At 38.0% G+C, this 25,093-nt stretch overlaps 3 protein-coding genes across 6 annotated transcripts; 2 read left to right on the plus strand and 1 right to left on the minus strand.

Moving 5' to 3' along the window:
• The first annotated feature begins 1,847 nt into the window (after nt 1–1,847).
• Nucleotides 1,848–5,347, plus strand: nudt22 (nudix (nucleoside diphosphate linked moiety X)-type motif 22). 2 transcript variants are annotated; one of them, XM_079479961.1, is made up of 7 exons: nt 1,848–2,283; nt 2,560–2,689; nt 3,668–4,199; nt 4,267–4,380; nt 4,478–4,575; nt 4,663–4,756; nt 4,948–5,347. In XM_079479961.1, exons 1-7 carry the CDS (start codon nt 2,169–2,171, stop codon nt 5,047–5,049), a joined length of 1,185 nt encoding a protein of 394 aa, XP_079336087.1. In that variant the 5' UTR covers nt 1,848–2,168; the 3' UTR covers nt 5,050–5,347. The 2 variants fall into 2 exon arrangements, with proteins under 2 accessions (XP_079336087.1, XP_079336088.1); XM_079479962.1 differs by having other exon boundaries at nt 2,283–2,434.
• On the minus strand, nt 5,038–11,086 carry LOC306907672 (heterogeneous nuclear ribonucleoprotein U-like protein 1). Of its 2 annotated transcripts, none has more exons than XM_079479958.1 (14): nt 10,329–11,086; nt 10,114–10,243; nt 9,333–9,409; nt 9,110–9,249; nt 8,903–9,005; nt 8,450–8,562; nt 8,056–8,319; nt 7,838–7,960; nt 7,458–7,568; nt 7,203–7,371; nt 6,779–6,961; nt 6,634–6,695; nt 6,454–6,537; nt 5,038–5,760 (listed from the first exon to the last, which is right to left on the minus strand). In XM_079479958.1, the coding sequence occupies exons 1-14, from the start codon at nt 10,900–10,902 to the stop codon at nt 5,713–5,715; spliced, it is 2,181 nt and encodes a 726-aa protein (XP_079336084.1). In that variant the 5' UTR covers nt 10,903–11,086; the 3' UTR covers nt 5,038–5,712. The 2 variants fall into 2 exon arrangements, with proteins under 2 accessions (XP_079336084.1, XP_079336083.1); XM_079479957.1 differs by having other exon boundaries at nt 5,154–5,760; nt 10,114–10,258; nt 10,329–11,032.
• Nucleotides 9,449–21,784, plus strand: smyd5 (SMYD family member 5). 2 transcript variants are annotated; one of them, XM_079479960.1, is made up of 13 exons: nt 9,449–10,525; nt 11,753–11,861; nt 11,952–12,091; nt 12,658–12,779; nt 12,979–13,048; nt 13,147–13,251; nt 13,490–13,552; nt 13,818–13,888; nt 14,584–14,690; nt 14,949–15,005; nt 15,334–15,428; nt 16,757–16,827; nt 18,989–20,299. In XM_079479960.1, exons 1-13 carry the CDS (start codon nt 10,505–10,507, stop codon nt 19,131–19,133), a joined length of 1,176 nt encoding a protein of 391 aa, XP_079336086.1. In that variant the 5' UTR covers nt 9,449–10,504; the 3' UTR covers nt 19,134–20,299. The 2 variants fall into 2 exon arrangements, with proteins under 2 accessions (XP_079336086.1, XP_079336085.1); XM_079479959.1 differs by lacking the exon at nt 9,449–10,525 and adding an exon at nt 11,278–11,435 and having other exon boundaries at nt 18,989–21,784.
• The last annotated feature ends 3,309 nt before the right edge of the window (nt 21,785–25,093 follow it).

Raw genomic sequence — 25,093 nt, forward strand, 5'->3', positions numbered from 1 at the left:
TACAGAGAAATGTAAAATAACAATACACATATGATAAACTTAAGTCTTAAGTATTTGCTAGCGTGTTTAACAAGAAGGAAAATTAAAAGAATTGTTGTTTAAATATTGATTAGCATTTTTATAATAAATATATTTTGGGGACATTCAATAATTTCAGGCATTCTCATTAGCAACAACCTGATACACATGTTGATTAAATTACTTGAATTAAATGCAATGGAATCGGGCAAATTAATTTAGGCACATTACCAAAATCTATTTTATAATTGATGTTTATTGTATATGTATAATTGACGGTATATGTATAATGTAAATAACATAAAATATAAGTTATATTTATATATTAAGTTTTTTATTCTTTTGTTTTCTGGGGTGTAGCCAGACCTTTTTTTAGAGGTGGCCAGGTAAGACCCAGTGATTTTTATTAGGGTGACCAAAAGATCCTTACAGATAGAAATTTTGTATCTGTAATTTACACAAATTATGTGATCAAGTTTGTTGATCAAGTTAAAAACACCATTTCCTCGCTCCACCGTCCTTCATCCTATGACCCAGAAACCGATCGAGCTCTGTCATCCTTAAGGACATCTCAATTCTTTAATTGCACCTGGAGGATGCGAGGATCGAGGAAGCTTTTTGAGGAGACACGAGCGAGGATGCAGGTGTTTCCTTTGCGGAAGTGTTTTATCGACTAAATCCGACCCGCGTATTCTCCTCCCCCTGCACATCTTTAGATCATATTCAAACACGCATAAGCATTATATTATTGTAAATGTATACCTATTTCAGACAGTATATTCATATAGTAAATATTTATGTATAACATATTTGACATACCTTATTTCTGAGCACTTTTAATAATGTTTTAACTTATTTTATTGTAGTGGGGATTATGACATCTGTCTAAAGCAAATATTTCACTTTATTTTTAATATTTCAATGTGCAATGAAATATAACGCTTTGGAGGCGAGGAAAGGAAAATAGGATGCACAGATAAGAATTGACAGCACCCACTGTCAATAACGATTAAGCGGTTATAGCGCTCAGACTTTTTTTATCTCTTTTTTAAAAATGCTTTATTGAGCATTTTGTTATAACAAAACAATGTTACAACAGAAACTTAACATAAAGAAACACTTAGATTAATGAAAAGAGAGAACATAAAACATTACAATGGCTCGAAACAGACAAGACAAGACAAAAAAATAAATAATAATAATAAAACAAAACAAAAAACAGGAGAGGGAGTTACACAAATAATAATACAAAAATATAAATTAAATAGGTTGAAAAGCTTATAAGCAAGTCCTTTGTGCTTGCATATTGGAAGAAAACATAATTGTTTTTAAATACAGTTTTATCTCTTGTAAAAATACTATAAAAAAGGTTTGTTATTAGAACATTTACATTTATGTATATAAAATTTACATAGAAAAATAATTAGGTTGATTATAAAACAAGCATTTTGGTTATAGCGCTCAGACTGTGTGCGTCAACGCGTCAGCGCATGACATCATGTTAACGCGAGAATAATGTTCTCGCGTTACTTTCAGTGCGTACGCTGAATGATCTGCGCTCTGTAAACTCCGAGACATATCTTAAAACTTACATAAATATTTCTTTTTTTATTTATAATATATTTATTTTGTTGTCTTTTTTATTGTATATTTGATTTGAGGATTCGTCACTGTTACTTATTGTATTTTGCAGATATGTCTGCCTTTTGAAAATTGTAAGTTAATATAGTTTTTTCAATACCTATTTTGTTCGTAAAATTGAATTAAATAAAACATTTAAATAAAATAAAAAACACGCCTTAAAACTGATTCGCACAACAGAGGTGGCCAGATAGGACATTCATCACTCAGGGGTAACCATGTAGCTACACCCCTGTTTGTTTTAGATGTTATATCTCGTTATCTGTCTGTATATTTGATTTGAGGATTCGTCACTGTTACTTCTTGTATTTTGCAGATATGTCTGCCTTTTGAAAATTGTAAGTTAATATAGTTTTTTCAATACCTATTTTGTTTGTAAAATTGAATTAAATAAAACATTTAAATAAAATAAAAAACACACCTTAAAACTGATTCGCACAACAGAGGTGGCCAGATAGGACATTCATCACTCAGGGGTAACCATGTAGCTACACCCCTGTTTGTTTTAGATGTTATATCTCGTTATCTGTCTGTTCTTGGTGTTATTTATAGAAAACTTAGCGGCTTTTATTTTGAAGTACCATATTCCCGGAAGTCGTTTACTTCGTCGAGCAAAACGTTTTGGTGAGGAAAAACATATATTTTTTATCTTTCTATAGTAAACAATTAAACGTCAGTCCCATATAAAGTTTATTGTCCATGCATTACGCAACGTGTTTTTGTAAGCTTTGTTTTCTGTCAATCCGAGCTACTCAGGTGACACCTGTCATATAAAGTGATTATTAACACGCTACAGCTTTCGCTAAACACGACGTTATATGGCCTAAAGACTTTTAGAAACAGACAGTTGCTTAATATACAATTTTCACAAATTCTCAGATATCCTATTTATATGTTAAGGTACCAGAAGACATTCAAGCTCAAGGTTGGCGCGGAGACTCATGGATTCAGAGGTATCTCTCATGCTGCACTGTGTTCCGACACAGGCTCTTGAAGAACATCATCAAACACATGTAGAAATTTCAGACAGGTAGAACCTCTTACCTTTGTTTGCTTCCTGCTGTTATATTTTCTCCGAAAATATGTCTTTTCAAACAGTGACAGCAAGATAGTGATGCGTTAGAAACATTTATCTTTAAATCCCGTATGAGGGTCAATGACGCACAGCGACCCCTCATCATGTGGTGCGACCAATAATATCAATAATTATATTAAATAAGATATTAAATGTATCATTTTCTTACTGACCTGTGAGGATCTGATACGTGATGTTTAAATCAATGTTTCTTAATTTATATCAGTTGTATGAGATTTTCAGGAAAAATAAGATATATTTGTTAATTTAAGAAGACAGCATAATACTAAACAAAAATACTAAACTTATAAAGAACTTGAAATACTTAAGATTTGTAAGAAATGTTAAGCAAGGTAATGGATGAATTTTAAGAGAAATCATGGTTGCATCACATGACATTTTTTAAGGCTAATTCATAGATGAAAACACTAAAATCATTTATCATTACAATTTGCATTTAATTTAATGTTTGAATAGCGGCAATATATATTATTATTTATTTGTATTATTGTCTATAATATGTCATTGAACCATAAATATTTTACTAGTTTTATGACATTTTTAACTGAGAGTTTTTATATTGAATATAAAATTAGATAATATTAAAATAAATTAGATAATGGTATCAAACTTTGAACTGCACTGCGAAATGTGTTTACAGTAAAACAATTATTACAATTATTCACTTTTAAAAACTTAAATATCAGTGTTGAAAAAATGTTCAGCTAACCATGAATAAAATGTATAAACAAACAATAAAAAAGGAGTTCACCCAAAAATGGAAACTATGTAACGTTTCTCAAAATAAGTGAGTGATATCAGTTTGAAACTTTCTCATAATTTTCCCTAAATCATTATTTGCTCGACTCTGCCTTTAAGCATGGCTTTTTCATGACTCTTTACATAAAAAACAATCTATATTTCCCACTCTAGATTCAACCGTCAAAGCTTTCCTGAGATTGAGGAGCACATTGAAGCTGTTTGGAAAGACAGAGTCACCAAAGAACCATGGCTCTTCAACGGGGCTAAATTTAGATTACATTCAGCAGTGCTCTCCATCAACCCTCGCCCGACAAACAGCCCCAAAGGGTCAACAGATGCATGCAAAAAGTGCACCAGCTTGGAAATAAGACACCTGGGAGAACAGGCTGTCCACAACCCAGTGCATAAACACAGACCCTCAGACAAAGTTGCTAAGGATGAGCAGTCGTATGTCCTAAAATTACAGTTAGGTGTGACATGTTATAAAGACTTCATTGGTACTAACTGGTCACAAAATGCAGAAAAGCTCCAGAGACGTGGTGAGGCCGAATGTGCGGATCCACAGGCCTTCCTCGCACAGCCTCTGGGTGTGGGCGCTGTCGTGGCAACCTCAGATGGAGAGATTGTCCTGCTGAGGAGAAGTCAGAAGGTGGCAGAGGCAGCAGGTCTGTTAGACATACCCGGTGGCCACCCAGAGCCAAAGGTGCGTAATGAATGCATACGTGAGAGTAAAATTTGCTCACGGCACTAATATCTCCCGGTGCCTGCAGATGGTGTGTCAGGGGGTCAGTGAGGAGATGATAAGTGTTGACCTTCTTCAGGGTAAGGAGAGGGCCATAGTTTCAGAGATCTTCTCCTCTGTGTGTGTGGAGATCAGTGATGAGGTTTGTACGAGTTATAGGAAGCACATGTACATGTGTAGTTGGATGTTTGTGATTTTAACATTTGATGCTGTTATTGATGTTCATCTTTTTGCTTCAGGTGAACGTTCCTTTAAGTTCCTTAAGCAAACCGTTGTTGATGGGAATAGCACTAAACCACACAAGTGCGGGCCGACCCAGTGCTGAGTTTTATGTTCGGTAAGTAGAATTGGCATGTTCACATTTTATCTGACATGATTCCTTAATGTCAGTGTATGAAGACCATGTGTGTGTTTTACTCTGAAGGTGCTCTTTGACAACAGAGGAAGTGAGAGAGTCTTACAGACGTGGAGGTCCCGAGGCCCATGAATCCACTGATGTTTTATTTCTTAGTCGTGCGGTAAGCTTTATTTTATAATAAATTCACAAGACATAATTTATTAAAAATATCTGCATAGCTTTATGTGTAGGTTAGTCAGGTTTTCAATTAATAATATATAATTAATTATTATATAATAATATATAAATTAATTTAGTTGTGCAATATGACATTCAGTATGACAACTCATTTGTGTAAACTCTCTTCTCCAGGAATTTCTACAGTTAAACGAGAGCTCCCCCCTGTGGTCACAGATGTGTCCTTCAGCGAAGGGTGCTGTGCTGTTGTATCAGAGAGTAAAGCCTGATCATTAAATTTACTGATGCACATCAAACTCTGAGGAACTTCACAGGCAGCTGTACAAAGATAAGTGATAACATAACTTAATACAGTCAATGATATGGCAGTGACAATATTTAGAGCGGTTTTGCACTTTTATTTTGAAAAATTGCAAAAACACTGTATTTTGTATACTGGTGATGGATAAATGTTTACCGATGGCTGTGTATTGGTCACAATTAAAATGTATTTTGTATAGTTTTTTATCAAATGTGTTCTTTGTATAAAGACTTGAACAACTTCTTATTCAATTAATAAATCCGTACAAACAGATTACAAAGACATCTTAATTTGGTGCAAATGTGTTTTCACAGAAAATGTTTTAACATTCACTTCAAAATATAGTTTTTCTTGATAGTCCATTCTAAACAACAGAAACACAGATTAGATCGTTTTGGAGCAATATGCAGTAAACTCGATAATGAAAATGTTTGCATTATTGGGCACAAAACCCGTTATAAGCAGTTCCATCCACTGAAGAAATGTCGGACAGGGATAACACTTTCTTTTAGGGTCAGCACAGCTTATTAAAATACAACATAATAAAATTGTGATGGTTTCATATTATCATCCTGCTATATAAAAGCTTCTGAAAAAAACATTGTGCAACCAACATTAGTTGGTGGGATTATCTAAAGCTATGTTGAACAACCATCATAATTCTGGCTTTGGTAACACCAGTTCCACTGCAAGAAAGAGAAAGAATCACATTTAAAACACTGACAGTAAAAAAATATTTTGTATGACAGAAAAATAGCAATGGTTTGTGTATCCGTAAACAGGTTCCTGTTACAGATTTACACAATATTTTCTAAATGTCAGGTAAAAATGTTTGCAGGATGTGTTTCCATCAAACGATGTCATGTTATTAAAGTGTATTTTGTTTCTTCTCGCGATAAGTCATTCTGGCCATACTTTTGACGGTTTTATGCCAGGTTTCAAACCAACTTTAGTGCCACCTACTGTGATGAAAGAGTGAAGAGAAATGTCTATATTTCCTTGTGTGTATATATATATATATATATATATATATATTCATATTACCTCACAGTTCCTAATAAATCTCCTTCACTCACTCATTTTCCTGCATTTGGGCCATCATATAACATTACAAATCCTTAAATCCTATCTTTCCAATGTTCTGTTAAAACTAATGGTCATGTGACTTTTGTATGCCACGTGACTTGTAAATACGACAAAAAGTGTTTCCATTGCAGTTTTGCAAAATATTCCTCAATCGTATTGCCTGAAAAACCACCTCATGTGAACGCGTGAAAGAAATTGACGTGTTTCCATTGGCCATATTTTTAATGGGCTATTTCAATTCGCGCATTTGTGAACGCAGCTTGTGATCATGTGTCTGGTTAATGTCTTCTCACCTGTCCAGTGTAGGGTCTGTAATACTTCCTGTATCTTTGTGGATCACTGCCGCATCCGTAAGACTGACCAGAAGCAGGCCAACCCTAAAAGATCCACATCAATAGTTTTATCAGATTTCTACAGGTGAAGTGTATTTTGTCTTAAGGTATAAGATGCGCTTCACATCGCCATATACATACATGTGTTTTCTTGAGCGAGCACTGATTGTGCGATTGACAGCTATATGGACTTCCTCTCCACCCTGAGTAAGGAAAAGGTATTGCCTAATGTTACTCAATGAAATCAATATTATACTATAAGAGTAGCAGTAAAATCTCATCTCACCACAATGATGGATGAGGTGCTTATGGTTTCCATGTCTGTGTTTTTTGCGTTTTGGAGGTGTGGGTAGAAGGCTTCTTGCCTCCTCTTTATACTGTGTTAAGAGCTTCAGGGCCTCGTCGAAGCAAAGCTCCACGAACATCACTTCATCCAAGTGATCTCCCTGTTCAGGCAGCGTGAAGCTTGCTGGGAAGCCAAGAGACAAGAATGTTCATGCAAGTGTCTACTTTGTGTATGATGATGTACTTTCTACCTCATTGTTAGTCACAATGCAATTGATTTTGTAGAAAGCAATACTGACTAATTGCGTAGTATAGAATGCCTAGGGTTTCTGTAAATAATAACAATATGTGAATAAGCATTTTTTTTGCCCTTTGATTCCAATTTTGGATCTAGGTAGACTTGTTTTTCAGTATGGACGTCTGACCTTTGGCTTTAAGAAGAGACATTTCCGGAACGGCCATGCCCTCCTCCTCCAGGTGCTGTACCAGACGTCTCTTCCACACATCATCTGCTGGAAAAACCACCACTGCTTTTCGCTGGTAACCATGGAAACACGTCATTTTGTGTCGCTGGGCAGATGGATAAATGTTGGCCTTGGCAGAGAACGAAAACACATGAATGAAGACACATGATAGGGCATCTGGCATCTTCCGAGTAGCGCTCACATATTCCACATTACCTGATCAATGATGTAGTTTCTCCGCTTGTTTGCAGCTATTCTGATCAGTTGACTGACACACTGTGTGGCCTGCTGCAGCATCAGGTCTCTGTGACTGCCATCAGGGGGCGCCTGTTTATAAAAAGTTTGTTTCAAGACTTTCATAAATGAAAATGAAGATATGCTGTGGTCATGGCATTATGGTAATGCCTAGACAAGAACGTCAAGTTTTATTGAAAGGGGTTTATGTTAACGGATGAATTTGACATCTACTATAATAATACAATTATTTTGGCATTACAAAGGTTTTTACTTATTGGGAATATATAATTACAGTATTTCAAATATATAAATCTAGGTACATTGATCTTGGTCTGGCACAATATTTGAAAAGGACTCACCCTCATGCAGTCCAGTACAGAGTTTGTACTTATAAGATGATAACGTTTCTTTGGGTTTTCTTTCATATGACTCTGAGCCCAGTGGGTCTTACCCGAACCCGGCAAACCAACCATCATCAACACCTGAGAGAGACAAGACAGCAGCACACTTCATCCAGATGTTTGAGGCTATTTTTAATCTTTGTTAGACTTTGAAGCACTTTTGTAAACGTTCTCACCTCACAGTCTCTTCTGGTGGCTGCTGGGAAAACAGCACGGGTCCTCTGACCAGGAGGAAGTGAGGTCAGCGTGCAGAAATCGGCAGGAAAAGAATGCCATGGAGTATCTGGGTCAAGATTTACAAATGCTGAGCAGTTTTTGCAAAGTATGTGAGGATAGAGAGCTTGGCTTCCTAGAGCAGAGGCAGTAAGCTGAAACGCCACTCCAAGAGAACGGCCATTCTTGTGAAATGACAGTGTGGCTTCTCCTCTTTCATTGATGGCCTGGATGTAGTATAAATCATAAGACAGAACTCAATTAACACACGATTAATGTTGTGATGTGGCAAAGACGATGACCGAATACTACAACCATCTTTTGTCATTTCAAAGCAAAAAGCACATTAATACTGACAGCGAAGCAGCCGATGATGTCCCCTTCGGAGAAGGGCTCACCAAACTCCTCCTCCTTTCCACTTGTTACTATTTTGCCCCGCCCATCAAAACCATATGACAGGTCTAATTCTCCTGAGAGATCAAGAATAATGCATATGAGATTATATTAGTAAAAAGGGTTAAATATTAAGAAGAATGAGTGTTGGTAACCAAACAATGGCGGTAACCTTTCGCTTCTATAATACGGTCACAAAACCAATGCAATTCAATGGGTACTGCTGTTGTTTGGCTACCAACATTCTTCAAAATATCTTCTTTTGCATTAGAAAAAAGGAACACAGGTCTAAAATGACAAGTAAATGACAGAATTTTAATTTTTTTGTGAACTTTCGCTTTACAATACACCAACATGCCTTCTCCTCATAAAGTGTTAATTGTGTAGACAAAATACATTTTGTATCGTTTTCTTTACCTAACTGAAGGCTTGTGTTGTCCACAGACCAACCCACTCTGAGCACGTGCAGATCAGGGTCACAACTCATATCTAATGCAGACGACGACAGACACTTCACAATCTGGAGAGAAAAAAAGAAAATCGTTCCTGAAATACGAAAAAATAAAGGCAATTATGCGTACAGTAAAAATTTTTTTTGTGTGTCACTTTTAAAGGACTTCACACCTTGACTTCGAATCCGACCTTTCCTTGACAAAATCCATGAGTCATCCTACACCCCGACCACAGCAGAGGGAATTTCTCCCAGAACAGAGGATGCCCGCCGCTTCCATCGGAAGTCACCTCGAAATGAAGGTCACAGTTATCTGTACAACACACACAATCTGTTCATACCTACAGACGTTCACCAGGCGTTTATGTTTACTCACATGACTTGTAATGAACTTACATGAATCCAGTCTGACATCCTCAAAGTCTATTTCAGCTTCATCTCCAGTGTCTGGTAGAGGCTCTGGTGCCTTAGCTCTGAGGAAATGTAAAGCATAAATCTTTTTGTTCTGGCCCATTGTTCAGAAGACACATACAAAAAGTAAAATAATAAATGGAAATTAATTGCAAAGAAAAGCGACGAATTCTTAAGGTTTTAAATCCTCTGTAAGGTTGCCAGGTCTGCGGTTTACCCAGACAATTGGGATACTTTTCATCTGTTTCTGCAGGTTGTTTATCATTTATCATTTCCGCCTGTCTTGGCCAGGACTCCCTGGGAGAAGAGTTATTGTAACTCAATGGGACCTTTACTGGTTAAATAAAGGTTAAATAAATAAAATAAAAAAATTCCGTGGGTAAAAAGTGGATAGATTTAGTTAAGCTGTCATTCTTAAAATAGTATTTACAAAAACAGTGGGTGTCATTAATACACCAATTTTTTTGGGGCAAGAAATTGTGTGTAAAGCATAAACAGTGACTGTAAAATGTGAATTTTATGAATGACATATTTTGAGTTTTGTTACTTGGGCTGGGGTCACTGAGGTACTTTTTCTTGCCATTTGGGCTGAGTTAATTCCGCAGATCTGGGACCCCTGTTCCTTAGTCTGCCATAAATAAGTCTCGATTTAATACATGCACGAACATATCTAACTCTGCCAGGAAACACTCTTGCACATAGGTGTACTGTTTCACACAAAAGTGATTTACCAAATAACGGCATAAACACAAATAGACAAGAGTACCTGACGTAATGAATGTCCTCTTTGAACTCATAATAATCTCTGCCTCTTTCATCGCTAGGCTTTTTTATTCCTGGGATTTCCTCCAGGGTGGAATCCACAGTCTCTGGGTTATCTGACTGTCTGTTGAGCACTGCAGGAGAAAAATCTTATCTGATCATGAACCCAACCATATATTCAGTGAGAAACTCCTATGATTGTGATCCAAACTGACTTACAATGATCTTGCTCATGTGCTCCATCTGACACTGGAATGTCAGAGCCTGGTGATGAGCATCCTGACACTGCATACATCTCCACTGAAGAAAGTGTTGCCACGGCGACAGGATCTGCAGCAGCAGCAGCATCTCTCTGATGTTGTACCTCCTCTCCCGGATGACGTAGATCTCTTATAATGGCCTCCGAGGTCCCAGAGGTCAGCTGTTGTGCTATGTTTCTTGCGGCAGCGCATGAGCACAGTTGATTTGGGTCTGTTTGTGTACTTTGATCAGTGTAAGTACGTGTACTCATATTAGAGATGTCAGTGCATTCCGGAGACTGCTCTCTAGCGCACCCCTCATATTCCAAGGAAGGCTTCGGCAGTTCATCTGCATGCGTTTTACTCGGTTTGTCCGTCGTCTCACGTGTCGTTTCTCCTTCATTTCCACTTTTAATGGGTTCAACACCGGCTTCGATCGCAGATAAGAGCCGAACTACCAACTCGGCCTTCAAGCCTTTGGGATCGAGACCTCGCTCCGTTAACATGGCACGCAGCTCTGCCACTTTTAGCTTTTTTACCTCCGCCAGCAACATTTGTAAGTAGGCCAGTCAAATCCACATTTAATCGAAAAACAATGCACACTAAAGCTTATTCGTAGCGGTGGATAAGTTAGTTTAAGTCCCCTAAACTTCTTGCAAATTCCCTGACTCGACCAAAACACAACGACGGACCGCTGTTGGGAATTCAAGAGAGCGATCTGATCGCCGATTGGCTATCGAGAACGATCGGATCGTTGATTGGTTACCAGCACACATGCCCCGCCTTTCAGCGTCCCTTGTTTTTGTTGTTAAGAAGCGCTACCTGCATATAATGTGTATTTATCATACTGTTAATGATTATAGTTAACCGCGAAAATATTTTGCTTTAAAAAAATGGTATATATGCATCTCACTGTTGTTCGAAAAAATAGATTTTTGTTATCCACACGATTGGTTCATTCAGGGGGTCAGAGGTTGATATGTAAATATCTAACATGGCGGCCCCCATAGATGACATGTTTTCGCTCTGCGCGGATCCTGCTAAAACTAGTCATTCTGTGGAAGTTCGGTTTATCGATAATATCAAGGTATGCGGAAGCATGTCATTATAGTAGCAATTCTCTCGATATTATGAAATGCTGACAGTTTGTTTATGAGAGTTAGTCGGGTTGGTGCTCGCACTTCTCCCATGCGTGCCAGAGCCGGCTTATTCTCATGCCAAGACGAACAAAATGTAGACAATCGTACATTTTCTGAGAACATTTATCACAGCTTTGTTTTCCATAGTGGTGGAATATACGAAATATTTTTTTTCAGAGAGTCAGTTTATGTCAGGAGAGTATTGGAAACAAATGTATAATCTAACGTTATTGATTTGTTATAGTAATTGAGTGTTTTTCTCCAGGGCAAAGGCTTATTCACAAAAAAGGCGTTTAAAAAGGGTGACACCATTTTCATTGAGCGACCTCTCGTTTCAGCCCAGTTCTTGTGGAATGCCTTGTACAAATACAGAGGTACGTGTGTAAAATGCTCTAGATACTCTGACATGCTGATATTATGTGCATTATCATTTCTTTAACAGTTATATTTGTATAACTGTCTAGCATGTGAATACTGTCTCCGTGCTCTGGAGACAGCAGAGGAGAATGCCAGGAGGTTGAGTGGTCTGCCAGCTCTCAGTCTGCTCCGTCCTGAACTGTGTAGGGTGCGACCTGACCGACACCAGGCCTGTCCACAATGTCAGGTACTCTACCATCAATATGACTCAATAACATTAATATTATTGAGTTAAATAACCAAAGGAATGGTTCACCCAAAAAAAGAAAATCCTGTCATGATTTACTCACCCTCTTTTCATTTCAAACCTATATGACTTTCTTTGTTCTGCAGAACACAAAAGTTGATATTATGGAGAAAGCTGATAACCGAGCAGCGCTGGCACCCATTCGCTTATATCGCATGGACACAAAACCAATGCAAGTGAATGGGTACCGCCTACCAACATTCTTCAAAATATCTTCTTTTGTGTTCTGCGGAAGAAAGTAAGGCAGACGGGTTTGAAATGACAAGATCGTGAGTAAATGATGACAGAATTGTTATTTTTGGGTGAACTATCACATTAATGTCCACTGATCATAGGGCTGTTATAAGCAGGCAAGGCAGTTGTTTATAAGAAATACATTTTTGCGAGAAGCACATTTTGTAGGTTATTTTAGCAAGAACAATAGTTGCCTGATCGCCTCCACATCTTTGTGAAGCAGTTTCTGTATGTGACATCTTTTCTAAATTGAGGTATGTCGCCCCCTTCAGGTGATGTACTGTGGTACAGAGTGCAGACAGGCTGCATGGGACCAGTACCACAAAGTCCTGTGCGTCGGCCCCTCCCATAATGACCCAGAACATCCAATCAACAAACTGCAGGGGGCATGGAGGTGAGGTCTTTAAATTCTAGATTTTTCTCGAATACCGTCTTAAATATTATGCAAAATATTACAGAAACAAAACCGTCAATTTTTTTACTTAGACAATAATCGATTGCTTTGCTTTTCTGGCTGTCTGTGGAGCTCGATTTAGACTCTACTCTTGTGTACCAACTCCTTTAATTTGTTGTTTTGTTTGCATATTTTTTAGGAGTTTGCACTATCCTCCTGAAACATCAAGTATTATGTTAATGGCCAAAATGGTGGCTACCGTCAAGCAGGTAATTGTTTCTTGTTACATTTTGTTTTAGTTGGTATAAAATATGAGTTCAAATCTATTTAATAAATGATTTCCTGCTAAATTGTTTTATTCTTCCAGGCTCGAGATAAAAAACATTGGCAGAGGCTTTTCTCTAACTTCTGTAGCCGTACAGCCAATGAAGAAGAGGAAATAGTTCATAAATTGTTAGGAGAGAAGTTTCAGGTAAAGAGAGGCTGAAAACACTTCACTTTCATTTGTATGTAAATGTTTAAGTCATCTCAATGTCACGACGTGCTCTGCATCATCTGCTTCTAGCATGAACCATGGCTTGTTTTCTATATGCATTTCAGAAGCTCATCATTTACATACTGGTGGAAGTTAGCGATTTAATGATGTGAATTAATATGCTGTGTGTTGTGGATGTTGTTCATTTGAAACTTTTGGGCTTTGTTTCTTTCAGGGACAGCTGGCCTTGCTGCATAATCTGTTTTCCACGGCTTTTCACGATGACCGTCTCAGTCAGGTCAGCTGTGAATGTTTAAAATTCACTCATAAATATTTGAAAGCAGACAATTTGGTACCAGGGGGAGTTAACAAGTACCGCTATTAGCCAAGGGCAGTAATATCAAAACGACCAAATAATGACCTGCTAATCTGCCTGGGCGTTTTGTAGGCCTCCCACTACAGTTCATCTAAAGTTATGGCTGAAGGGTCTAATAGAAACAGAACGCACTGGACATTAACTGAAAGGATGTATGTTTATAAAGTGAACTTGTTCTGTGTTGTAGTGGTTTACTCCGGAGGGATTCCGCTCTCTGTTTTCACTTGTTGGGACCAATGGTCAAGGTATTGGTACCAGGTAGGATCCAATACAGATGTATCATCACTTAATGTTACTTGTAAAGTAAAGCCGTATTGATATTCCTTAAGCAGTCTTTTTCATTTCATTCAGATCAAACGATTAATTTAGATTGAACATGCAGACTGTAGATGTATTTCTAAAAGGAAACAATGGTATTTGTCTTATAATGCACATCAGTTTCTCTAGTTTTCCATATATAGCATCTCTCTCTATATATATTTATATATAAATAGTGCGAAAAAAATTATAACCATTCCTAATTTTCATTAAAACAGCATTTCCAGATGTATTATGGTCATTCCAGTCCAGTGTCTGTTGAATTTCAACAAAAACAAACCTCAGGAGTGACAAAGTCATCCAACAACAATGTGAAAGAATGTTCACTGTGATAAAAAAGAATCCTGAAAACATGTACAAATATTATTATTGCATAAAAACTTTTATGAACTTGTTCAGAGCATCTTCTCTGTATTTTGACCTGTTTCTCCAGTTTTCATTTTCTGCAAATAAATATATAATAATAGAAACAATATTTGATTAGAAATTTAGGAGAAATATTGTTAGTAGTTCACAGAATGAACCTTTACATAGTAAATGATAAAATAAGAAAAATTGATTTAGAAAGTCTCAAAATATTTCTGTACATTCGTAATTTTAGTTAATTTATTGCTATGTCTTTCTTGTGTCTCCAGTTCTCTCAGTCAGTGGGTTCACGCTTGCGATGCACTGGAACTTTCCAGCCAGCAGAGGGAGCAGCTAGACGCTTTTATCGACCAGTTGTACAAAGACATTGACAAAGGTTATTTTTCTTTCATACTTCAACCCGTTTCCAAAATGTACAGACCACACTTGGCTGCACATTGATCTGCACATCTGAAAAGATTTAAACCATCTATACCTTTGACACCCATTCCCTCAACTGCACCCGAGACACTAACGCACATTTGAACACATAGACAGCCATCGATCTGTGTGAAATATTATTGTTTTGTCCAGAAGTGTGAAATAAATGCAAGTGATGAAGGGCTTGTGGAGATCATGTTGTTTTCTGTTTCAGAAACGGGCGATTTCCTCAACTGCGAGGGTTCTGGTCTCTTCCTGCTGCAAAGCTCTTGTGAGAATTGTCTTGATTCATATTGGCACAATCGGTGGTTTATACAGCTGTTTTATTTTATTTATGATCTGCATAGAGAAAAAGTGAAATGTTTTTTAGGGGAGGGTTGTTCTCTTAAAAAGAATTTGATTGGTCAAAAATCTGTGTAGTGCAAGGGGAGTCATCAATATTTTTGGCCTGTATTCTCAGAAGGGAAAGAATGCATTTTAAGTGTATATCTAATAAAAAAAGTCAAGCTTTAGCTCTAAAGCTAGCAAAGAATATCAAAAGCTACACAACTCAATTATCGGTTTCATTAATCTTTATTGAAGCTTCCTTTGTTGTTAAGGTAACCACAGCTGCGTTCCTAACGCCGAGGCGTCTTTTCCCGATAACAACTTTCTTCTTCACCTCAACGCCCTAAGTGACATCAGCCCTGGAGAGGTCAGTTGAGGATGTTGGATAACAGATGCTAAGCTGATGCTCTGAGAGAGGGCTGTAATATTCTTATACCCCATGTGTTTTATTGTAAGAAAGAATTACAGTATAGACTCTGAGGATAGGAACAGTTTGGGAAGCTTGTCAGATAGATTGAAAAGGCCTACATGCCCTCATGCTGGGGGTAAAACACTATTATTCACATCATATTTATTTCATAGGCGAGTTTATTTATCTGAATCATGTCTTTTGGGAATTAGAAATAGCTTTTAGTTTTGAATTCACATCAGTAAAGAGAGCTATTTATATCTGTTTTTTATTATTGGGGACGATGAATACTTGAAAAATCTAGTTTTATTTATTGTACGTTGTAATAAAGTTCGTAAGGGAAGGAAGGAGGCGGGAACCGGCGAACATTCAAACAATAAAACTTTAATTAAATAAACAATAAACACTGAACAATCCGGCAGCCACCTCGCGGTAGACTGCCGGCCATAAAACATACACAAACTAAACACAGTTTCGGGCCCGGTCCTCTCTCGTCAACAGTCCTGCCGAACATCCATTTAAGCTCCCAATCTCCTCCGTGATAAGATGCGGGACCGGTGCGCGCACAGCTGATTGCACTTATCACTCACGCCACCGGCCCCGCGTCACGGCTCTCGTCCCGCCTTCCTCACCACATACGTAATGACAGCTCAGTTTTACCGTGCAGTGTTTTCTGCTGTTTTTGCTATTGTTTGCGTTATTTTCGCTCCAGCAAAACTTATCAAAATGTCTTATTGGAATGATAAGAAAACGTGTTTTGTGCAGGTTACACATTTTCAAGTACGAGACGAATTTTAATTCAGTAATTAAATGCAAATGTGTGCACATGTTTATGTGCAAACTAAACCGCTAACTGAAGAAAAGTCTAGAATCAACTTTGAGATGTTGAATGGTGATGAAAGAGACCCGCACACAAACACGAATAACAATCTACTCAGATATGCCATATTGCTTTTTCGCTAACTAGAGATTGTAACTCAAAACTAAACCGCTACATAAAATACTTCACCCAAATTTCAAATAAAAAATGGTTTCTGTTTGCATTATTTTCTTCTGGTAAACAACAGCATGTCTATAGAGAATCCTTTAAGATTTTAGATCTTCACTCAGATTAAGCAAACGCAATGCCTTTTATTAGACCCTCAAGTGCTATTAGGGTCTCTGCCAACTCGTGTGTCCTCCTCAAACCATTCAAACATATTTTCTAAACATTTCCCCAGAGACCTGATGTATTCATTCAGCAACAAACAGTAGTTAATAGTCTCCTCTCATGGTTCTTCCTGTAGGAAATCTGTATCAGCTATCTGGACTGCTGCCAGCGAGACCGGAGTTGTCATAGCCGGCACAAGATCTTGCGGTAAGGGAATCCAATCTCTTGTTTAAGCATTCTGTGTGAAACCGCTCAGCGGAGTCTTACTCCGGAAAGAATCAATAGCCTTGGTCCCTGGCATCAGCTCTAGGCCTGGATAACCACAGGGGCTGCTGGGTTACCGCTGGGCTCCTGTTCTCCTATTGATCATTTACCTGTCGATCGACAGCTGCTTTGCTGCCTGGATGGCCAAGGAGGGTGTGTTTGAAAATCCCACTTGATCTATATTCACTTTATTCCTTTGAAAAGTAAAACTTCACCTTGAAAAGAACACCTGACCTTCTTGCCTATGAAGGCGAGATCAAAGACAGGACTCCCTTGGATGTGATTGATATTACTTAACTTCATTTGTTGTAGAATAGGAGTAGATTTGAAGACCGAATGACAGATCTTAAGTGTATTCAAGTTGGAAAGATTAGAGGAGTTGAATTTAAATGATTTAGTTTCAGAATTATTATATTTTATTATTGAGTTTTTTAGTTTTTAATTCCGTTTCAGTGTGATTGGAGACCTTACTACACATCACAGTGTAGGTGTAAAGCACAGATGCAGTACTTGGGGACAATTAAATGTGCTATAAATGTAGTGTTTCTGTAGTAAATTGTGACTATCATCACCCTGGCATCTATGGGGCATTTATGATTCAGCAGCATGAACTGGATCAGCTCAGATCTCGTGTCAGATGGGCTTTACCGGAGAACAACTGGTTGCTGGATTTGCCAAAGCTTGTAAAGCTCATAGCATAGAATGGTTGAAATAACACGCCTCCTGTTTCATTCGTGTTGTCTGTACAGCGCTGATCAGAAACAGTTGTGTCATTATTCACTGCACTTTTATTATTTTGGTGGTATGGATGTTTGATACCGGCCCCTTAAAGTTCAAGTTTGTTTAGAGCACCTAAAGAGAGAAAAAGAACAGGAACTAGAACAGAGCCCTGGGGCACACCGCATGATACATTTTGGGGGGAGGAGGAGAACCGGCCCATCTTGACAGAGAAAGGATTTAAACCAACTTTAAACCGCACCTCCTAGTCCAACGCAGGACTCCAGATGTGAAAGGAGAATGGTGTGGTTTATAGTATCAAAGGAAGAAGACAGGTCTAACATAACTATAATAACAGGGTCAAACGAGTCCGTAGTCATATAAATATCATTAAGAACTCGTGTTTCTGTAGTGTGCCGGGCTATTAATACAGACTGAAACTTCTCAAAAATATTATTGTCATTCAGAAAGTCTTGAAGCTCTAAAAATACAAATTCTTCAAGTACCTTGGAAATAAACGGCTAAACAGATATTGGGCGAATATTCGATAAAGTAGAAGCATCCAGTAAGGGTTTTTTCAGTACTGGTGTGATTGAGGCTTTTTCAAACTTGAGGGTATTACTCCTTCACTCAGAGATTTATTAAATAACGACACCACCCTGCCCAGGGCCGACTATATCAAATAATTGCCTCATGTCACATACTGTGATTAGTTGTTGTACATGTTGACTCCTCCTTTTTCTGGGAGATCGGATAATTCATCATGGCATAAGATATAGACATTCAATTCAATTCAATTTTATTTATATAGCACTTTTCACAATTTGCATTGTTCCAAAGCAGCTTTACAGGGGAAAAACCCAAGAAAGGTTAAAACACACTACATGTGGTTTTATATAATAAATCCAATTATTCTAGTAAATAATATCTAATGTCAGCATCTCCTGGTGGTTTATTTAGCATATTTACATTTACATTTATTCATTTGGCAGACGCTTTTATCCAAAGCGACTTACAAGTAGTTTTATACAGTGGCACATTACTGCAGAGCAATCAGAGGTAAGGTGTCTTGCTCAAGGGCACTTCAGTCATGACCTGCTTATGTCTTTACAACCTGCACATTGTTTTTATAAGTGACAGTACACATGATAAACTCAATGCGACGTCAAGTTACTGAGAGAATGCCAACAGCATTCAATTGAGGTTTATTGGGGATTTCAAAATAAAATGATTGGGTGGCTTTTGATCATTCTAGGGTGGGTCTAGTTAAATGTAAATAAAACTGTGTCTTTATTTCCGAAATCTTGTTTTATCTTTTACTGCTAGTTTTTGTTGATAAACAAAACCTGCGAGTTCCACAAACATTTGTTACCACTATATTTTTCAGGGAGAACTACTTATTCATCTGTTCCTGTCAGAAGTGCATGTCCCAGGCAGATGATGCGGATATGACATCAGAAGATGAAGAGGAAGTGGAAGGAGAGGGCGAGACGGAGGGAGACGACATGGAGGACGAAATGACCGATGTGTGATTTCTGCTCAGGTTCTTTTGTCCACCCAGACCATCTCAGCTCTTTGTATGTGGATAAGAAACTTTCGCCATATTGCTGATATCTACAGCAGTAGAGAAACCAACATCACGCTCACAGTAGCATTGCAGTTGTTTTTGCTGTTATAACCTTAATCTGAAAGCCTATGCAAAATAGACTCGATGCTGATTCCATGTACAGAGTTTGAAATTCTTGATGGCCAAGTAAAACTTCTTGAAATCATAATGTGGTTGTTAAGAGTTAAAGCAGAAAGTTTTGTACACGCACACATCATAAAAACACACTTGACCAAAAAATACATTGAATATTCAGCTTCTTCACAAATGCATTGTAAATTATTGCAAACATAGATTTCAAGATGCGCCACATGAACTAACTTGGTATTCTTACATATCTCATGCATGGTAGGTGCAATCAGGTATTGTTGGCTTTGCCATCACATAGTCGTCTATGATTCCTTGCAGTCCAAACACCTGCAGTTTGTCTTGTACAAATTGTATGAAAGTTTGCCGTAGTGTGCAGCTCTGGGCTAATCTCCCCGATGGCGGATCTGTCGGAAGCACTGGCGTTTGAACTGCCAAGCAGATGTATTTTGCCCCACGATTCTCTTTTTAATGTCTTGCGAGGACAATCTGCCATGTTGCAGAAGGTATGAAAATCCTTGCAATCCCATTTTATACCTCTTGTCATAATCCTCCAGCTTTTAATACTCTCATCCTCTGTTTATGAAATAATCTTGCAGCGTTCGCGCTTGCGCTCTTCTTTTCACGGATGCCGATATTGATAATCTGTATGCGTTTTTTCACCCCATCGGTCACATCTGCCAAATTAATTAATCATTTAGTGGAGCAGACACCAAATAAAACAATACTAACAACCTTCCCAAAGCAAAGCTAAATGCGATGACAGATCAGAGGGCTTCTGCCTTTGAAGATCTTAAGCGGTTAACGTGAACTCCTGCTGTAATTCAGTCGCACTTGGGAAGGCAAGTGTCTTTGATGCTGTTGCTTATTTTTTGGGTTAAAGGTTCGAACAAATCCTTGAACCTGCATTTTGAGGTGAAGTGTGCTATTACTTAGTCATATTTATCATTTCCTTTTTGATACTCAAAACCTTGAATAAAACATATTGGCATGGTCTTATGTTTTAAAAAGCGTCTGCCAAATGAATAAATGTAAATGTCTTGTCTAGGGGCTCTCTTCACTTTACCCACCTTCTTGTCATTTCAATCCTGTTTGACTTTCTTTTTTCAGCATTACACAAAAGATGATATTTTGAAGATTGTTTTTAACCCAACAATGGCAGCACCCATTGACTTTCATTGGTTTTGTGTCCATACAATTGAAGTCCGTGGGTATTCCGGTTGTTCGGTACCATAAAACCTTTCTAAATATATAATTTGTGTTCTGCTGAACCCAGGTTTGAAATGACATGAGGGTGTGTAAATTATGACAGAATTTTCATTTTTGGGTGAACTATCCATTTAAACAACTGCATTGCAACGCCTTAACAACTATCCACAACACCCTAGCATTGAAAAACAAACACATCTTATTTTTTTTGAAAATGTAATTTGCTTGTTTAATCTAGTTGTAATCTTGCTGTGGCATCAAATTAGTTTTATATTACCGGGCCAATGATTATTTTTGCATGTACTGTTGGCATTTTACTTCGCCTCTGCCCGTTTATATGCTAATAGGTTTCTTTATTTTATTTTCTCTTTTAATTAGCGAGCGATTCCTATTTGGGAGACATTTGAAAGGTTCTGTGTCTGTTCAGCCAGATCGAGCAAAAACAACCAAAAAGTTTGTTTTCCGAGACCTTGAAATCCAGTTGCATGTGCAAACGGTAGTGTCTGTCTGTTTTGTACCCGTGTATTCTCTGTATGTCGTTTCTACAAATTGAAGCTATAATGCAAGTTGGACATCCGGTGCGGGTAAAACCGAGGGAATTACAGGGCAAAAGGGAAGGACACCTGGGGTTGTGCCTGGGAGAAATAACCACTGGATGCAGCTGGCAGCACAAAGACAGCTGGGTCCTGACAGCTCAGTCCAGCGGCACTATGTCCGAATCCCCTCTGAAATGTTCCTTCAGAATGACCCACTGTGAGTAATGCCACACATCAAGCGGAGCTCCTTCACAAGGGGAGAGAGGTCAGAGAGCGTCCCCTCAGAGGAAAGGGTCTGATGTTAACCGGGGGGTGGGGCCAAACTCAAATGAATGACAATTATGAGTCAAAAGAGAATGGAGTCTTTATTCCAACCAACCCCAGGCTAGAGACAAGGACAGAATTTCCATTTACAAAGAGATTCAAAGGGAATGAAATAGCGTACGCTTTATGACCTATTCAAACTTGTAGTGACTAAAATAACACCATTTACATCATCATTAAAATGATCAAATCATCCATATTAAAAACTCTTGCAGACCTCATCTGTGTTTTCAAAGTCTGTATCTAATGAATATACATCTTTAACACTTCAAGATAATGCTAATGAGCGCTTTCTTTATAGTGTGTAATTGACTTGCATACGGCATACTCTTGTTTGCACGCATTTGTTTCACTTCTGTGCATTACCGCAAATCCCTCTGCTCATGTTTCCTTGAATTAAAATATGCAAGTTTGTGTCTTTTATCGGTAGTGACGTGTTTGCAGAGAAAGGAGAGTTTGGTGCATCTGTTGAAGAGTTACGATGTTGGAATGCAGTTTGTTTTCATTTGTATCTGAAAATCTGGCTGTACTTTCCTGTGGTGTTAAAGTCCTATAAAACCAGGACTGGGAATGGAAAATCAATTCCAGTTAAGGAATCGGAATCGAAAGGTTAGGAATCGGATATTGATATAAAAGGGAAATTTCAGTTCCTCTTAGCAATTCCTGTACGTACATTTTCAGAAATGTGCAAGTGTTAACTTGTAATCTGCTGATATCTCAATGAATGAAATTAACCATGTTTTACTATTTTACAAAACATGATTTGTATGTGTACACTAAATGTTGCTCATAAATATGCACTATGTATGACCCACTCTCAATAAATATATGCATATTCAATAAGCAGCCAAAACTACCATACAGGTTCTTGTAAAAAACGAAGCAAAACATTTATATAACTTTGAAATTAAAACTGTAAATCATTAATAATCGGAAATCAATGAGGAAGCCAAATTGATAAGATTCAAGCGATATATATACCTATGTAAAGCACTATGCATCTTGTTTTCAGTCGACTCGACATTTGATTAGTTCAGTGGGAGGTTTTTAAAATGTAATGTTAAGATATTAAAAAGCAAGCTATCAAATCATATCGCAGAACTTTCTACGGCAATCCATGTATTGCAAGCCCCAATAAAATCACCCTTAAAGCTGCAATCCGTAACTTTTTTGGTTAATAATGAACATGAATCTGTGATTTAGCTGGTAAAATGGTTTTGGAAACTGTCCCCATACCATGATTAAGCTTTTAATAACCCAGGTAATGAAAAATAAAGTTGAAGTTCCCTTTCTTTTCCTCTACTCTTTTCAATTTATTTCTTAGTTGAAAATACACCTAATTAATATATTTTTATATATATTATTTAAATATTAGTGTATTTTTGTTTATTTGTATCGTAATTATACAGTTATACTATAGGTTATTTATATATTTGTGCTTTATTTTAGTTTTATCTATACTATAGCCTTACTACTTATTTGCATAGTTTGGGCTGTCAGTTGGCTAGTTTTCATTTCACTGCAAGTTGTTTGCCTTAAATCAATGGTTCTCAAACTTTTTCGTTGTAAGGCCTCCTTTGTGTTGTGTGCAAGCCTTTGTGGTCCCCCCAAATAAACGTATAATTTTCAACTTAATATTTTAATTTTCACAAACATTATGTTTCTGTTGTCGGAGCCGAAAGCCTTGTGCTTAGGGTGTTGCGCACCAGGAGACCCAAGTTCGAATCCTGGCTCACAGACCTTTCCCTATCCCACCCCCTCTCTTTCACCCACTTTTCCTGGTGTTCTCTCCCTCCTACTGCACTAATAAAGGCAAAAAGTCCTAAATAAAATGACAAAAAAACATTGTTTACGTTGTTTGATTGCACAAATGTATCATAACTTTTTATATTTCATAAAATGCCACAAAAACTTGTGTCCCCCCCAGGATCCATCTTGTGGCCCCAGTTTGACAACCACTGCCTTAACTTCGTTGAATGACAAAAATAAATTTTTAGTAAAAATTTTGTTTCAGAGATGGCGGATAGGGAGACAAAAGTAACGTATTGCAGCTTGGAAGTAGACCATACAAAACATCTCTTGTCTAGACCCAATCCAAATAAAAAAATTGCATCATTGTCAGTGATGCCAAAATGGTTCGGTTTGTCCTATCTAAATATTTGGCACAATTTTTTTATTCTGGGGAAGTCAAGGTTATTAAAGTTTTGCAACAATGCACAAGTCACGTGGACTTCCCATTGTTCCCATCCAATCTCTAAGCGGAATGTCTGGTGTATCATCACTACATTACTGCCCTGCCTGCACTGTAAATATCATCATCTAGCATCTGTGTCTTTAACCTCTGTGTTCCTGCCACTTGCTGTGAGGAGCTTAGTATGCATAATAGTAGGGCTCTTTACATATGTACATGATTATGCAGACACCGCGCAATGAAAAACTAATTAGAGAGGCGCTTCCTTTTGGACCCGTTTTTCAAGTTGAAGTATGAAGCACATGGAAACCATCAGCAGCGAGCTGTCCAAATCTGTTAGCACTGTGAAAGCCACAAGCACCCAGGGAGATTGTAAACCAGAGTGACTGACTGCTCCTGTCCTGTGGAGCTGATGGAAAGCTCATTTGCACAACTTCCCAGACTCCCTTGATATAAACACCCCGACTACTGCAATAGAATTGGACTCTGAATGTCTCGCAATTGAGCCGCTCGTTCCGAATGGCTTAATTTTCTTGAAAGTTCAACAAACCGTTTCTGAAGTGTTCTTACAATCGCGGACATTTGTCTGAAAGTCCCAGGTGGAAGATCAATCCTTGACTTTACGCTTTTCTTGTCCACAAAAGGTATGTGGTTTTTCCATCCTAAGTGTTATATTAATTGAGGCAAATCCAGAAAATAACTAATGGATATGGTGTCATACTGTTTTTCTTTCTCTTTGAATAGAAAGACCAACAGAGGTTAGCAGGCGTCTGCATTGCGTTTCCAGCGAATTGGTGCACAGCGAGGTTTTTTTTAGCTCTGTAAACGCATTGTTAGTCTCTCATTCATTATTTTGTGGCTTGAGACCTTTTGGAATACGTTGACATTTGCAGAAGTTGTCCAACCCTATCCAATTTTGAGTCTCAGACAATCAAAATAAAGCGGCGTTTTTCGGAAAGTACTGGAGTGTGCCCACGCCGATGATTTCATCCGCACGAGCCGACACGTAACCGTCCCTCTGAGACCCAAATGTGCCTTGACTCACGAGCCGTTAGAGACCCTGTGGTCATTCAGCGGTCTGCCGCCTTATCTGGGCTTCTGATTCATAACAACAGGTTCCTTGTTAAATGAAAATGATCTTTTTTCCCTGCTTGGCATTTTAGAGTCGGGCGATGTAAAAGGAGGAACACTGAACAATTATGGTTAACCGATTGTGGGAGTCTATTTAGTAGGTCTGCGAGATATTTCACAAAGATAAGATATAACACTCTTCTTGTCCCCGGGCGAGACATTTGCAGGGTTTTATGTTGCACAAAAGGTCATTCATGAAGCAATCATTTCAGAAATGTTTGGCCTACCGCAGAATTAACATGGAGCTCCGACGGGACCCTCCGTGATTTTCATCTTCCTGAATGCATCGATGGAAATGACACGGTCAGTTCAGTAGATGTCACTCTTGACTGATGAACAATGAGCTGATGCTTTTGGATGTATGAACTCGCTACTCTTTTTATCTGATGCTAATAATAAACTGAGGCG

This window comes from Barbatula barbatula (genome assembly GCF_947034865.1).
Source record: "Barbatula barbatula genome assembly, chromosome: 18".
Lineage (NCBI taxonomy): Eukaryota > Metazoa > Chordata > Actinopteri > Cypriniformes > Nemacheilidae > Barbatula > Barbatula barbatula.

Coding starts and splice junctions, on each gene's coding strand:
- nudt22 (XM_079479961.1), top strand. CDS start 2,169: ATGTTATATCTCGTTATCTGTCTGTTCTTGGTGTTATTTATAGAAAAC. Junction 2,690..3,667: donor CATGTAGAAATTTCAGACAG/GTAGAACCTCTT, acceptor TTCCCACTCTAG/ATTCAACCGTCAAAGCTTTC. Junction 4,576..4,662: donor AGTGCTGAGTTTTATGTTCG/GTAAGTAGAATT, acceptor TTTACTCTGAAG/GTGCTCTTTGACAACAGAGG.
- LOC306907672 (XM_079479957.1), bottom strand. CDS start 10,902: ATGTTGCTGGCGGAGGTAAAAAAGCTAAAAGTGGCAGAGCTGCGTGCC. Junction 9,250..9,332: donor GGATGTCAGACTGGATTCAT/GTAAGTTCATTA, acceptor TGTGTTGTACAG/ATAACTGTGACCTTCATTTC. Junction 7,961..8,055: donor CCACCAGAAGAGACTGTGAG/GTGAGAACGTTT, acceptor TGTCTCTCTCAG/GTGTTGATGATGGTTGGTTT.
- smyd5 (XM_079479959.1), top strand. CDS start 11,343: ATGGCGGCCCCCATAGATGACATGTTTTCGCTCTGCGCGGATCCTGCT. Junction 11,862..11,951: donor TGCCTTGTACAAATACAGAG/GTACGTGTGTAA, acceptor ATAACTGTCTAG/CATGTGAATACTGTCTCCGT. Junction 14,691..14,948: donor GTACAAAGACATTGACAAAG/GTTATTTTTCTT, acceptor TTTCTGTTTCAG/AAACGGGCGATTTCCTCAAC.